Source organism: Microcebus murinus, chromosome 9 (genome assembly GCF_040939455.1).
Source record: "Microcebus murinus isolate Inina chromosome 9, M.murinus_Inina_mat1.0, whole genome shotgun sequence".
Lineage (NCBI taxonomy): Eukaryota > Metazoa > Chordata > Mammalia > Primates > Cheirogaleidae > Microcebus > Microcebus murinus.
Window position 1 is genome coordinate 67,048,225 of NC_134112.1, and position 15,443 is coordinate 67,063,667.

At 37.6% G+C, this 15,443-nt stretch overlaps 1 protein-coding gene across 7 annotated transcripts in view; it reads right to left on the reverse strand.

Moving 5' to 3' along the window:
- DOCK4 (dedicator of cytokinesis 4) overlaps positions 1-15,443 on the reverse strand; it is a 424,117-nt gene that overhangs the window by 61,969 nt on the left and 346,705 nt on the right. For all 7 annotated transcript variants that reach the window (XM_012736139.2, XM_012736138.2, XM_012736141.2 and 4 more), the window contains exons 28-30: positions 11,602-11,677; positions 9,322-9,422; positions 8,866-8,924 (exon numbers count right to left, since the gene is read on the reverse strand). In XM_012736139.2, the coding sequence (XP_012591593.1) occupies positions 8,866-8,924; positions 9,322-9,422; positions 11,602-11,677 (236 nt within the window). The remainder of the gene's footprint in view (positions 1-8,865; positions 8,925-9,321; positions 9,423-11,601; positions 11,678-15,443) is intronic.

Genomic DNA, 15,443 nt, shown 5'->3' on the forward strand with positions numbered 1-15,443 from the left:
GAGGTCATAGGTGGGAAAACCCATGTAGGTGTGCTTGTGAATTCACTACTTTCTGTGACTGAAAGTGCCTTAGGGTACATCAGCTGTCTTCCAAATGTGTCCCACATCCCTGGATAACTGCCTTACTCTCAGGGCTATAGGACATGAGCAGGCGTGGGACAGAGTCAAGAACAAGCTTTCCAAATTGTGCCATGGGAAGTAACACTGGCAGCAGTTAGTGCTTGAGCAAAGTGGGCACACAATGACTTTTACAATCAGTGAAGCTGCTTAAACATTTCAAAGCCAAACTTGTGTATTTTTTCCCCTTTAGGCTAAAATATCCACTATCAAGAGGCACTGTGCGATTCATTCTACCCCATGGTATTCATCCTCTATTATATCCTCAGATTATGAGCATTTCTGTCATGATAAAATTCTCCCTATTTCAAAGGAATGACAGAAGGAATGTCACCGCATGTAGCTGAACATGTCAGGAAATTTGAGGGGCCACATTGCAATGTTGTGTGTGCTATGCACGCGAGAGAAAAGTATCTAGAAAAACTTCTCTAGGGTCCATGACTCAGAGAGGCCATAGAATCCTCTGTGTCTCTCCATGTCAACTTTCCTCCATGAGGCATTGCAGCAGTCAAAGCCATGATCTGGATTTTTTAGTATTGATATTATTATAAATACACAGAGAAAAAGCAGTGGTGGGCACTTCTTTCCCGTACATCTTTTGATAAGGGACTAATTATTAGTTTAATAGAGAATTTGCAAAGTTTGGGAAATGTCAAGATCATAAAAATGTATTTTATATTATGTATGTGTTTTCCATCTTTCCATTTCATTAAGTCATTCAGTCATTAACCTATTTAGTATTCAGTGACTCAAGAAATAGGAACGCCTAGTGTATTTTGAAGACCATGTTAGGAGAGGTACTTGCAAATAAGCAGCTCACAATGAACATCTGAGCAATTGCTGAGATAAAAATCTAGAATCACAAAACAATGAAGATGGTTCAACCCATTCTCCCTAGGGAACTGAAGAAAGCTGCTTGGAGGTGCAATTTTGCTACATCTGGAAGATAAGAAGTTGGCTTAATACGTGGGTAGAGGGTATTACTGGAGGGGAAACAGCACGTGCATCCCTTTCTTTGATTTGGGTGTTTTGGTTTTTGACTTTGTCAAATGCAACCCGTGGAGCTCTGATACACCAGTGAGAATGTAAGCGCCAGTTCCCTGAAGATTAGCACGGCAACAAGGAGGCTCTGTGCCAAGACTTTCATGAGCTTGAATTCCCTCTGGATTTCCACCCACCTGGAAGAGGTGCCCTTGACAGACACCACTTGTCTGAACCACCCTCTATGCTGAAGATACCTAGAGCTTTATGTTGACTTCCCAGCCACAGTCTGTGATGCTGTCCCGGGGCTGTCTCAGACATCTGCCTCAAGTAGCAACTAGCTGTCCTTGCCCTTGACCTGCATCCTGAGATCCCTGTGGGACCAAGATCCCATAGTCTATACTGGCAACAAGCCCGTCCCCTCCATTAGTTGGTACAGACACAGCACCCGGGGGCACTGGTGAGGTTCCTTGTTATTGAGATTGGGTGCTGCCCAGGTACCCTGCATCGTCAGGGAGGCCCCTCTACCACAGCTGGGAGCCAGGCTGATGTTACCTTGGGTTTAGTTTCAGTGTGAGTTAAAGTGCTTAGACAAAATGCTTTGAGCATCTCTCCAAGAATACAGCCCTGGACACTACCTGCAGGTCCTTTTACTTTACATCACAGAAGTCACAAACACAGTCCTTTCCTCTCAGGTTTCATTGAAGGTAACTTAATTCTTCTTTACCATGTCTAAACTACTCATCCGCACCCATTATGTGTGAGGGAGGAACTTGGCTCATAATTTCTTCTGTGTTCCTACCTTTACTTTTTACCCTTGGTAATCCTTTATCTTTCCCAAAAGACTGTTTAGTTTTCCTCATCAGAGCAAGAGCACCTCAAAAGAAACTTCTTTATTAATCTGACTACATGTTTTCCTCCAAAAGAGTGCATACTTTCAAGACTGACCAACTCATTGAAATACCAACTCACGGTTCTCCCTACATTTCCCCCATCCTCTCGACATAAACAATTCAAGCAGGTAACTAGCAGCTAGCACCTGCCATTCCTTTCCTCTGTTATTTTTGTCAGGGCAGAGAGCAGATGCCACCTGAACTCAATCACTCTTACTGTCATTTTTACAAGCCTAAACACACTGAAAAGCTTATCAAGATGTCCTGGGAAGTGAAGGGAAAAAAGAGAAAAGGGAGAAGGAAATTTCTGTTGGGGCAAAGGTTGGCAAGTCCTGAGATTAGTGGGTCTCAGGACTCACCTGCTCCATGACCCTACTCCCTACCCCAGGGGCTCAAAGTCTAGCAACAGATGCTGTGCCTCAGTAGAACCACTGGACTGAAGGGACCGTGTACATCAGGACAAAGGCCACCTTGGCATTTGACTGGTAACCAGAAGGGTCTCTCTTTTTCCTCGACACCAAACGTATGCACAGCTTTTGGGTGTATGTGGGGATACGGGAACAAAAGAAAGAGGGAATACAAAATAAAGTTGAATTTCCTGCCAGTCCTGATAGTCCTCCCATGCCTGAGATGGTAGAATGAGATTTAGAGCTGCCTCATTACTATCTAAGTCTTTAATCTTTAAGGAGCCAGGCATCCTTTGGCCTCTCTAGAGAAGACCATCATTAGCATGTATTTGCTTTATTTACCACTGTTTGCTTGAGTATTTGTAAATCTTTTTTTAAAAAAACTCTTCCATTTATAGACATTTTACAATCCAATTTTCTTTTTAAAAATGTTCTTTACTATGAAAAATTTCAAATGTACACAAAATTACAGAAAATAGTAAAACAAATCCCCATCTACTCATCATCTCGCTTCAATAATTCTCAAGAGTTTGCCATCCTGTTTCACCTAACACCCAGTTATCTATTTTTCTATTTTTTAAACCAAGTCTGAAACATCATATCATTCTACTTGTACTCACATCAGTAAGCATCTTTAACAGATAGGACATTTTATAAATATAGAATCAGGATGCTTTTTATCACACCTTACAAAGACAAACAACTCCTTAAATTAGTTGAAAACCCAGTCTATATTAAAATTTCTTTGATGGTCTTAAAACATGTGTTCCATAATTGCTTTCTTTCAATCACAATCCAAATGAGGTCCATATACTACATTTCGTAGCCTGATTTTTCTATTGACAGTAAGGTCATAGAGAGCCATACCTACATTTAAATCGCTGTGCAGGAATGCATGAGAATAGCCTTGTTTGCTGAAAACACACTTTGGGAACACAGAATCTGTGCAAACCTGAACAGGCTCTCCGACCAGAGAAAATTGAATTCCTACCAAACCAGCAAAGCAATCTGGAGGTATGTATGGCAACAGCAAAATAAACTTAATTTAAATGATTTCTTTTTAAACCATAGATTTAGTATACTTTCTCCATCTCTAATTGTCAGCCACATGGTCTTGTTTTGAAGTATTTAGGGCACCTGCTACTTGGGCTGTTGGAATTTTATATTTATGCACACAGAACAGCCTGCTAGGGAAGTATTGATTTTTTTTTTTTCTACAGCAGTTACAAGACGCTGTGTTTGCAAATGTGGAACAAAGAGCCCACTTTATATTTAGTAAGAATGTTAGTTCATCTAAAAATAGAAACAAAAACTTAACCTTGCAGCAAGATGAATGCCAAAGGTGGGACACAGTAGTAAAGACTAACCTTTTTCTTTGCAAACCATTCTTGCAAGTGTAGGTATAAATGGATAAAATTTAGGGGGAAAATAAATGCCTCTGCAGGTTCTTGACAGAACATTTTTAGTCCTTCAATCAGATAATGAAAATACTAAGGAAAACCACATTTAAGAAAAGGTGTTAAGTTTTTATGTTTCAAAAGTAAATTATTTTTTCAAAGCCACACTGAAATACCACCTCACAACCATTAGGATGGCTACTATCAAAAAAACAACAGAAAATAAGAAGTTTTAGCAGGAATGTGGAGAAATTGGAAGACACTTGTACTGTGCTGGTGAGAACATAAAATGTTATAGCAGCTGTGGAAAAACAGTAGGAAAGTTCCTCAAAAAACTAAAAATGGAATTACCATATGATCCAGCAATTCCACTTCTGGTTATATACCCAAAAGAATTGAAAGCAGGGTCTCAAAGAGATATTCATATGCCCGTGTTCATAGCAGCATTATTCACAATAGCCAAAAGGTGAAAGCAACCCTGGTGTCCAATGATCGATGAGTGAATAAAGAAAATGTGGTATATCCATACAAAGAAATATCATTTAGCCTTAAAAAGGAAGACAGTTCTGACACGTTACAACATGGATGAATCTTGAGGACACTCTGCTAAGCAAAATAAGCCAGTCACAAAAAGACAAATTCTCTACGATCCTCTTTATGTGAGGGTCCTAGAAGAGTTAAATTCATAGAGATGTAAAGTAGATCTGTGGTACCAGGGGCTGGGAAGAGAGGGAAATGGGAAGTTATTGTTTAACAGGTACAGAGTTTCAGTGTTGCAAGATGAAAGAGTTCTGGAGATGGATGGTGGTGATGGTTGCATTAAAAATAAATACTACTACTGAACCGTACACTGAAAATGGTTAGGATGGTAAGTTTTATTGTGCATGGTAAGTTTTATTGTGTATTTTACCACACGTAAAAATACTTGAAAAAAATAAATTATTTTAATTATATGACAGGGATCATGCTGTGGTCAGTGCTTCACACGACTGGAGACAGGCAGCACATCTCTAAGTTCTAGTGAAGACCCCAAAGCCTGTCCCCAGGCCACCACTGCCTCACAGGGGAAGAAGAGAAGCCCAGCTTTGTTGACCTGCAAGGCACCATCTGTTGTCTTTAGACAACAAAACCTTTTGGGTTTTGGTTCCTACGTTGCCAACCAGACCTCACAGCACTAGGACTGACGCATAAACCAGCAGAGCCACTGGTTTATGACTCATTCCCGTAGTGACGAAAATGGTGCTCACGGTCCTGCTTGCCCAAAAGCTCTAAGACTAAGGGGAGGGAGGAAGAGAAGTTAGAACTCGCTCCCTCCCCAACCCAAGTTCTGTGAGCTGAATATATTCTAAAGGGTCCAAATATTTACTTACTTGTTCAGAAAAAAAAGTTTAAAACTTTTGGTATATAAATAAATCTTGATAAAAGCACATTTAATACTACAGATAAGTTGTTATGCAGTTTTAGAGTTACAAAGTGCCTACCAGTCTGATGACTTACGGTTAACAATAACACCGGAAACCTAAGCAGTTCTAGGTCTCATAGAGTTGAAAAGCTGCCCACAGATAAGTGCAGGGGATATAATGATCAGATGTAAAGATCCTACAGCTTTGTGTTTAAAAAGCAGACTAGTCACTGAATCACACGTGCTTTTTTGCCCCTGTTTTCAGCAGAATGGAAAAAACCACCTGGTTTTTAGCATATGGAAAAACTTCAACACTTCGGAGATAAACAGCAATGACCAAAAACTGATTTAAAAATATTGTTCAGTAAAATTTTATTTCTAAACTAGACCAGCTGGACAGTTTCAAGTGGCTAAAAGTATATTTAGTGACCCTGGGCATTTCCTCCTTTCGTCTTATTTTCTAAAAGTTAGTGCTTTTTGTATCTTTAGTGTTGAGGACCTTGATTTATGAAATCATAAAAGCTTAGTAGCTTTACTAAAACATGGTAACTTTGTATCAAGCTTTCTCTTGGTTCCATATAAACTGGACAAAAAGTCTAAAATGTAAGATTTTAAAACTAAGCTATTAGCGGGTATGGACCATATTTTCTTATCCTCCAAAATAACCTGCACATAGGCAATGCTTCATGAACTTTGTCTAACTGAATTTATCAGCCTGTTACATTAAAATAAATACATTTATAATTACCTGAATAAATTCTCCCTCAGCATTCCAGTCTTCAATATGACATGTTTACAGGTTCAGCAAATTATAACTAATATATTTTGATATTCCTAATATAATGATTTAAGGCCTCTAAGGGGTACCCAAACAGTACCCCAAATACTTAATTCTTCTTATCATTTTGTAAAAACGTATGTTGGAAGAGAGGCATTTCCAAACATCTTCCAATTCTAGCTGTTGTACGACAGCAATGACCTTTAAAATTCACCTAACGTTTTAGAAGTCTCAGTAAAGTCAGGACACAACTCTAGGGAAATGATGCAGAAACCAAGGAATGAAGTGAAAATTTATACTCACCCTACACTTGAACTATGTCATGCTGGGAATTCGTAAGCAGAATATAATGAGCCTTTTCTAACAGACTCCTAGGACTGTGCTAGAGCTAGTCTTTAGGGCTGAATAACAAAGAAAGAGGATAGTATTGTCTAAAGTAGTGCTTTTCAGTCTTTAGCCATAAGAATTACTGGAGAACTTGCTAAAACTCAGATGGGCCGTGTCTCACTCCTCGAGATTCTGTTTCAGTAGGTCTGGGGTGCAGCCAGAGATTTTCCGTTTCTTACAAGCTTCCAAGTGATGTTAGAGTATAGACAAAACAACGTGCTATTGGGATTAATGTACCCCAAGATTTTTCACATTCTTTAGATTTCTGAGAAAAACAGAGAAGTAATTTAACCTAAAAACTAGAGAAGTAGAAATATTTTTGTTTTATAATAATGACAAAATAAGAAAATTTTATGAAGTATATGCAATGACATCTTTAAGGAGACCAAATGTGCCAGCTTTGTTTAGCAGGCCAAGGGGCCTGGCCCTAAAATGCATAGCTATACTCAGTTGGACAAAGATTTATGTGGAAATAACCATACGTGGCTGGAAGGGGAACCTGCCAGGTTTTCTAACATTCCGCTAACCCAGCCAAATCTGTCCTGGTTTCATAATTTGAGCTCGGAAAAGAGCCTGCAAAACCTTGACTGCCGTTGAACAGAATCAATACAGCATTCTTTGGAAAACATCTTGCTAAATTAATGCCAAATGCACCAGGGACACTACAAAGGCCTTGATCTGCTTTTGGAAAAATAAGGAGGACACAAAGAGTCAACAAAAACTGGACATATAGAGGAGACTCTCCAAGTAAGAAAAATGTTTGATTTTTTTTTTTTTAAAGGAAAATGGTTGTTTTTATTTAAAATTCCTGTGTAAGTGCTTGGCACAGTGAGGAAAGCAAGCGTAACTGCCCCTCCTCTCCACCCTGCAGTGACTCTGGCGTGGAGGAGAAAGACCGGCATAAGCACTGACACCACGCAGAGGGTAACGGGGCAGTAAGGGCTGCAAAGGCTATAGCAGAGTTTTCCACACTTCAGTCTTTTTTCTGTGTCCCCTTCATGATTTTTTTCCCTATCTATTCTCTTATTCATCTAATACTTTTGCTTTTTTAAAATTTCAAAATATTAAGGGGGTACAAAAGTTTCTGTTAACATGGATGCACTCTATAATGCTGAAGTTGATGCTGTTTTTGAGCTGAATCCAAAGACAGATCCTGATTTCTTCTGGCTCCACTTACACAGTTGGAGGTTGTTTTCAAGATACTCTTTTTTTTTCTCCTGAAATCACCAGCAAGCATTGAACACTGGGCTCAATCATATATAACAAGGCTCCCTCCAATTGCTATGTACATATGAGGTATATGCATATCCTGGTCAAAAATCAGTCTGTAACATGAAGTGAAGTAAAACAATAATGGTTCTATTTTCACTCACAGAAAACAAATTCTGTCATCGCTAAGTTGTGCTAGGAGGAGCCAAACAGAAAAGATACTCCCAGGTCATTACATACTCAAGTCAAACAGGTCAAACAATCGCTTTATTCAAAAGGGGGAATTTAAATGCAATAATGGCCGGGTGTGGTAGCTCGGGCCTAGAATCCTAGCACTTTGGGAGACCAACGTGGGAGGATTGCTAGAGGCCAGCAGTTTGAAACAAACCTGGGCAATACAGCAAGAATCTCATCTCTACAAAATATTAAAAAATTAGCTGAGTGTAGTGGTGGTGTGCACCTGTAGTCCCAGCTACTTGGGAGGCTGAAGGAGGAGGATTGCTTAACCCCAGGAGTCTGAGGTTGCAGTGAGCTATGATGACACCACTGCACTCTAGCCTAGGAGACAGAGTGAGACCCTGTCTCAAAATAAAATAAAATAATAAATAAATGCCAAAAACTTGCATAGTTAATGTACCAAATTAAATGAGTTTTGAATCTTAAAAAAGAGACCCTATACTAATGACTTCTAAAACAATTTGTTTTCCAAATATTCTTTTTTGTGCAACCAGATCTGTGCCATCAATTTGCTGGAATAATATGCTCTATTTTCTGTGGCAGATTAACAAAATTCCATCTAGCAGTCTCTTAGCAACTGCAGATGCTTTTAAAATCCTTTGGCTATACTCTTCATAATATAGGTCAATGGTCTCAAGTTTTTCAGAGTAGTGATGCTGAAGTCAATGTTGTATGAAGTGTAATCTAAATTTATTATGATTCATAGCCTCAATTCAGAGTTCTAGAAATTTTCAGTTGTTATAGTACCAAATTATGAAAGGTTAGCTCATCGTGAGAAATAATATGCGTAATGTTGGAGCAATGCTAGATTATACAATTTATCGTTAATAAGGACACACACAAAAGTAAGATGATTTTTCAGAGAGATGCCAATTTAAAGAATTAGCCGTAACCTTATTCAGTGCCAACATGTCAATTACTTTCTATAGGTATCTGTAATTGATTTAGACATTTGATTTCAAATGCTGTCATTGGTAAATTGCCCTTCTTCATTTGTATGCTTCAAAGTACAGTGAGGAGCTGTACAGTGGAGGTGGTTTCTCCTTTCATCACTTACCTAGGTTTTGCCACATGCTGAAAATTTCACAACCCATTGTTACCCGCATGTCACCATACCTGAAATAGAACAAGAAACCAAACCTGACACAAGCCTCCACACCAAAGAAGTATTTGTGTGTCTTTAGGATACACTCTATCGTTTTGACTTAAAGCTGTTTAATGTACATATCACAATGGCTCTAAATTAAACCATCATATAAATCTTTCAGTGAAACAGATTTGTCTCAAAATTTTTTGCTTACATAATAATTTTGAGCCCCGAAAGACTTGGGATAAAAAATATGCAAACAAGTTCAAAATATTGACATTTCCAAAAAAGATTGTTTCTTGTCCTCTTGGTTTTTGCTTCTCTACTGTGTGATTTCCAGTTACGGAAGTTCTGATTTATGAAACATTTGAACAAAACATCTTTTAAAAGGCAACATTTCCTACCCAATTATACACTGGTACTTACTTTTCTAACACCTTTTTCTTTTTGGAAGGTGTGAACATCTCCAACTGCAGACACAATTGGTTTATAAAAATGACTGCGAGGTAAAAGTAGGAATCCCAGATCTAAAACAAGAACAAGATATCTCAATAGGATGGTATTACACAAATAGTTACAGGTAAAGTGATATGGTATCTTGGATTTACTTCAAAAGTGGTAAGTAGATGAGGGTATAGTTGAAATAAGATTGGCCATGAGTTGATAATAGTTGAAGCTACATATGGGTACATGGGGACTTATTTTACTACTCTATTTTTATATATGCTTAAAATTTTCTATAACAAAAAAGTGAACTAAACAAATATTATCCATTTATACATCACTTCAAAGCTGCATCCCAGGTTTCATGAGTTTTTTGGTACAAGCTAAATGGTAGTAGATGTTTGGTTTCTCTTATAATGTGTCTGAGTATCTCCAAGGAGGCGGAGGTATAACATGGATTATTTTATTCCTGTGTAAATTCATTTCTAAAACTCCTTTTAATGTAGAACTTCAAAAATGCATACGCTTCTTCAAATATGCTAATTGCTTTAAATTCAGACATTACATAACAATTTCCTGCCCAGACAAATCTCTTGAGTCTAAGTTTTCTTATACCAAAAAGCAGAATCAGAAAGAGATCAGAGTATAAGTCCCCAAAATAAAACTTAGCAAAAAACATGTAGGGAAAAAGGAAGAAAAGTACTTCTCTACTGATACTGCGTTAAGTTAAAGACAAACTAGAAGAACTATGACAGAGAATTAATATCTGTTATATACAAAGAGGTCTTACAAATAAAAATAAATGTGATAAAACCCCAAACAAAATAATGAACAAAAGTCAAAACCAGATAATTCTGTTTCTGATATTTAAAAAATATGAATTTTTGTCAATAATGAGTAACTAGTGAATAACTAATAATTAGTAAGAAATACAAACTGAAGCAAAGTAGATATTCCCCCTTATCTAAATGTCAAAAAAAAGCAGTCTCTACCATGTTGGTGTAGATATAGGAAAATAGGTGATCAAATATAATTGGTACAACCTTTAACTCAATAATTCCACTAAAATAAATATTTATCCAAATAACTAATTAGGGATATATGCCAAGTTTTATTTTAGAAGAATGCACATAAAAAGAGTAATTTATAAGAATAAAATAGAGGAAAAGGCCGGGCGCTGTGGCTCACGCCTGTAATCCTAGCTCTTGGGAGGCCGTGGCGGGCGGATTGCTCGAGGTCAGGAGTTCAAAACCAGCCTGAGCAAGAGCGAGACCCCGTCTCTACTATAAATAGAAAGAAATTAATTGGCCAACTGATATATATATAAAAAAATTAGCCGGGCATGGTGGCGCATGCCTGTAGTCCCAGCTACCCGGGAGGCTGAGGCAGAAGGATCACTCGAGCCCAGGAGTTTGAGGTTGCTGTGAGCTAGGCTGACGCCACGGCACTCACTCTAGCCTGGACAACAAAGCGAGACTCTGTCTCAAAAAAAAAAAAAAAAAAAATAGAGGAAAAAACTTAAATATCAAAAATTAGAGCTCTGATTATAAAATTTTGATATATTGATTATTATAGATCATGATAGAGAAATATGATATAAGCATTAAAATTCCTCTGGTTTTTATCGTATTTGTGCTTTTTAATTTTCCATTATCCAATAAGGAAATTTTATAAAGTGTATCTTGATATAAAAAACATTATTCAAAAAATAATATGAAACAAAGATACTATAAACACAGAACCACCTTGAAGAAGGAAAGTCAAAAGAGGCACTGTTCATCTTTGCAATTTGAAAAATAATACATCAAGAATTCATAGGTACCCAACCATATCACATTATAGATACACAGAGAGTTCTGTCTTAAAGAATCTTACTAATCTTTCATTTTCTGCTTTTTATAAATTCATTTTAAAAAATGGAAAAGATAGAGGAATAAAGAACTAAAGGGTTTACTTTATAAATGTTTTCTTCATATAAACTCTTTTGAAAAAGACTTAAAAACATCATGCTCTAAGCTCCTTTGTCATATATAGAGATCATACAGAAAAAAAATTAGAATTAAAATTTACAACAATAATAAACAACTAATTCATTTTAAGCACTACGTTCATAAGCATTATTATAGCCCTAACCTGTTCACAAATATCATGAAAACATCACAGTTAAAAACAATATGGACTAATAAAATATGTTAGGTAATTTCCCAAAACACATGTGAATCTTTCAGCTTAAGCAGGATAGTCATCTAAATAGATTCTTACCTTATAATCAAAGTTTTCATTTAAGAAGTTCTTACGAAGTGCATCTGAGAGGTACAGAACTGTTGTAATAATAACACTAGCGATAAAAGAGAATTAGATTTAAGTTTAAAACTTCACAGTAGTGAAAATCATTTAGTATACAAGAATAAAAAGCAACTAAGATAAAAGAAAACCACCTTGGTAAGCAAGTGGAGCAATATTAGATAATTCATGTTTGAAATAAAAAAAAAGACAACAGGCCAGAAAAAAAAGAAAGTATGAAAGAAATCTATCACTGCAGTTAAGTTTCTTTAAAAATTGATACACAGAAAAATCGATGAATTCATAGGACTCAGACAAAAAACCCATTATTATCCTGATGTTTTGTAATGTTTTTATTAATTTCCAAACAAAGCAAAATTATTTAATACAAAGATAACATTCCATATTTGATTATCATGGAAGAAAGCCATGCTTTGTAAAAGCACAGGGAAAGAAATGGAGTCCAAAGATGAAATGGATGGGATAAAATGATAGAATACATTGAAAATATTTAGTACCCTTCTCTCTGTTCTCCCTTACTTAAGGTGTTAGAGCATATAAGAGCTACAGAAGGGAAGGCAGCTTCCCTTTCTCAAAGGGACAAGACTGCCACTAAATACACAATTACTGCCACTAAAGAAACTATAACTAAACTAAGCTGTGTGAAACTGACCGAGTGCTACAGCCATTCGGGGAAAGGGGCATCTTCAGGGCAGGAGAATGGGAGAAAGCCTGACAGAGGGGACACGTGTAGCCATACGTAGCTTGCTGGGGAGCATTCCTGCTTAGTTCTTAGAGTTCTGTCATTTGTTCAAAATCTGATCACTTTTACAAGCAGAAGAATGCATTTCAATTGGTTCATTTAATGTTAGATAAAGCATTATATTGAAGCAAGATAAGCCACCCCCTGAACTACTGGAAACTAAGGGCCAATGCATAAATGGTTGAAATTTAAAACCTCTCGGCCTTCTCTGAGATGCACGTGTAATGCAGTGATGGTGTGCGAAGGCCCCAGTTCTTACCGCAGGGTGTGCTACTAAAGGGTGTGGCTGGATGACCCTGGGTAAAACAAAACAAAACAAAACACTCCGCCAACTTCGCACCTTGGTCATCTTACTGCAAAATATAGATTAGAATAATATTTTCTAATTAGAAGAACATTTGTGGCCTTTGAAGGACATAAATGTTCATTGCTGTTGTTATCTGCTAGAAAATTCACTGTTACAGCCTTCTTGAACTCCTGACCTCAAGCAATCCTCCCGCCTCGGCCTCCCAGAGTGCTAGGACTGTTACAGCCTTCTTGGGGGGTAGAGAAGCATTAACACGGCCAAGCTGGATGGCTCAGTGTGGAAGTTCAAGGGAAAGAAAGGGAAAGAGAATGATAGCACCATTTCATGGGTATCTGCTCTATCATGCACAGGCACCGTGTCACATTTTATATACGTCATGGATACCTTTCAACAAATCTTACTATGAAAGTTTAGTATAAGAAAAACTTACGAGTTTGAGAAATCCTGTGGTTTCTTTAGCCCCCAAGATGGAAGATACCATCAGTGAATTTCATATCAAAGAGATAAATCACCACAAATAACAGTATAATGTGGTGATGTTTTATGGACAATGGCAAAAATCAATGACGATAACTGAAGAAATCATTGAGACCCCCGAAGTATTTTACTGAAGTTTTATGATATGAAACTAAAGCTTAATCATCAGAAAGTGAAATGCTATTAGGCAAGGAGGTAGTTTTTGCTTAGGATTAGTATAAGATCATTGGACTGCTAAGTTTACTGAAGAAAAATTTGTTTCCTTAACGTGTGGTTATAAGCACAAACCTGCTTTGACGTTAAAAGGAAAAATACATACAGTCTCACTACACCTGAATTTTACATAAAAAACCACCTGTGACCCATTAACTCCATCTCGGACTGTTGTTCAGACACAATAGCTCTAGTCTTAGTAAAAAATGACATATCTGGGATTTAGACTATTTATTGGGCTGCATGTCCTAGAAAGGAGCTAACAAACTCAATCTTCCAAGGGAGAGGGGGTTACTCCATGGCTAGGATTATGGAACGGTTGTTTATATGCTCAAACACCCAAACGATATTCATGGCTTCTTGAACTGCGTTTGCATGAACAACATGCAACCTCTGTGGCCTTACTACGGTGGGTTTCAACCTGGCCTGTGCCCTGGAATCACTTGGAAGCTTTTAGAATAGAGATGTCTTGATCATACCCCCAGAGATTCTAACGATTGGTCTGGGGTGCAACCTGAACATCAGGTTGTCAAAGCTCCCAGGTGATTCTTACATAAACCCGGCGCTGAGAACCACTGCTCTACACTAGAGCAATGCTGCTCAAACTTTAGTGGGTACCTGGTGATCTAGTTAAAATGCAGCATATGATTCAGCAAGCCAGGAGTGGGAGTGAATTGAGAGTCTGCATTTCTAACAAGCTTCAGGTGAAGCTAATGTGCTGTTGGTTTGCAACTCACCCTTTGAAGAGCAAGGCTCTAGAGTAGCCTCATTCAAAAAACCCAAAAAACAAAAAAACAAAACATTCCAGCAAATTCTGCTAGGCATTCTCCTTACTTGTGGAATTTTAGGCAGATTCTTATGGTTCCTTAATGGTGTGTGCAGTTCCTATTTCTAGACTGAACACCCTTATCAGAGCTGTTTTACCAGCAGGCACAAGGAGGCACAGGGCATAACGCCTACAAGCATTTCAGGGAATTTGGAAAATACTGAGACCTGAAAAACTGTATGGAACCAAATTAAAACCATAAAATAAAAACTAAAAAAATGATGACTTACATGTCCACAGAAAGTAACATGATGGATTTCATTAACTGCCCAATTTTTAATACAATTTTTTATGTTAAAAATTTTATAGGTTACTTTTTATAATTTCACCAAAATTTCTAAATACAGTATATATAAATGCTGAGAAATCACAGCCAATCAAAATTAAATGATTTATTCACAGGCCAATAATTTAAGAAGCAAAGGTAAAAATGCTTTTAATTATTTTCTGCAACAAAATGATATTGAATGTGGCACATTGGTCTATGCAATGCATGATACGAAGAGGGTAGGGTCTCCAAAATTAAGACAGATCAGGGCTAGAAAGCCCTTACTATGACTCTATTTCAAACGCTTTTCATTTATGCCTACAACACTCAGTCCAAGTCACACAGGCAGCTTCCAGAACGTTCTATGGTAACTCAGCACTGAGACATAGTTTCCTCCACTCAGGCCCCCAAGGCAACTAAAGGCATTTATACATTAAAGCTCCTTCATTGTAGCAGATACCTGTGGCATTTAGGGACCTCTCTTTACTTGTTCCAATTTATCCAAAGCCATGTGGCTTCTCTGATTTCATTCTTTTGCTTATGAAGCAATGTCTGAATATGGAGATATTTCAAATCTCAGGGCTCCAACTCAATAGCCAAGAAAGGTTTACAATCTGCTGACACAAATGGCCAAATTACTGATTTCTGCCACAGAAATGCAGGCACAGGATCACTTTTGACAACCATAATCTTATGGACATAGCATGATAAGATTTATACATAAAAGAGTAACCAGTGCGCAGGAAATCATAGTTACTGCCTCATGGTTTTCCAGTTGCTGCCTCATTGTTGGATTTATTCTTGGAATTATATTCAAGCAACCCTATCGCTCCCTCTCAGCCCTGGCTCAGAAACTTCATCACCTATAATTTGTTATTTGGAAAACTACTCCAACCTGATAATCTGCTCCGGCACAAGGTCATCTCCAAAAATCATACACGGACCGAGAGAAAGACTTCTGTAGATA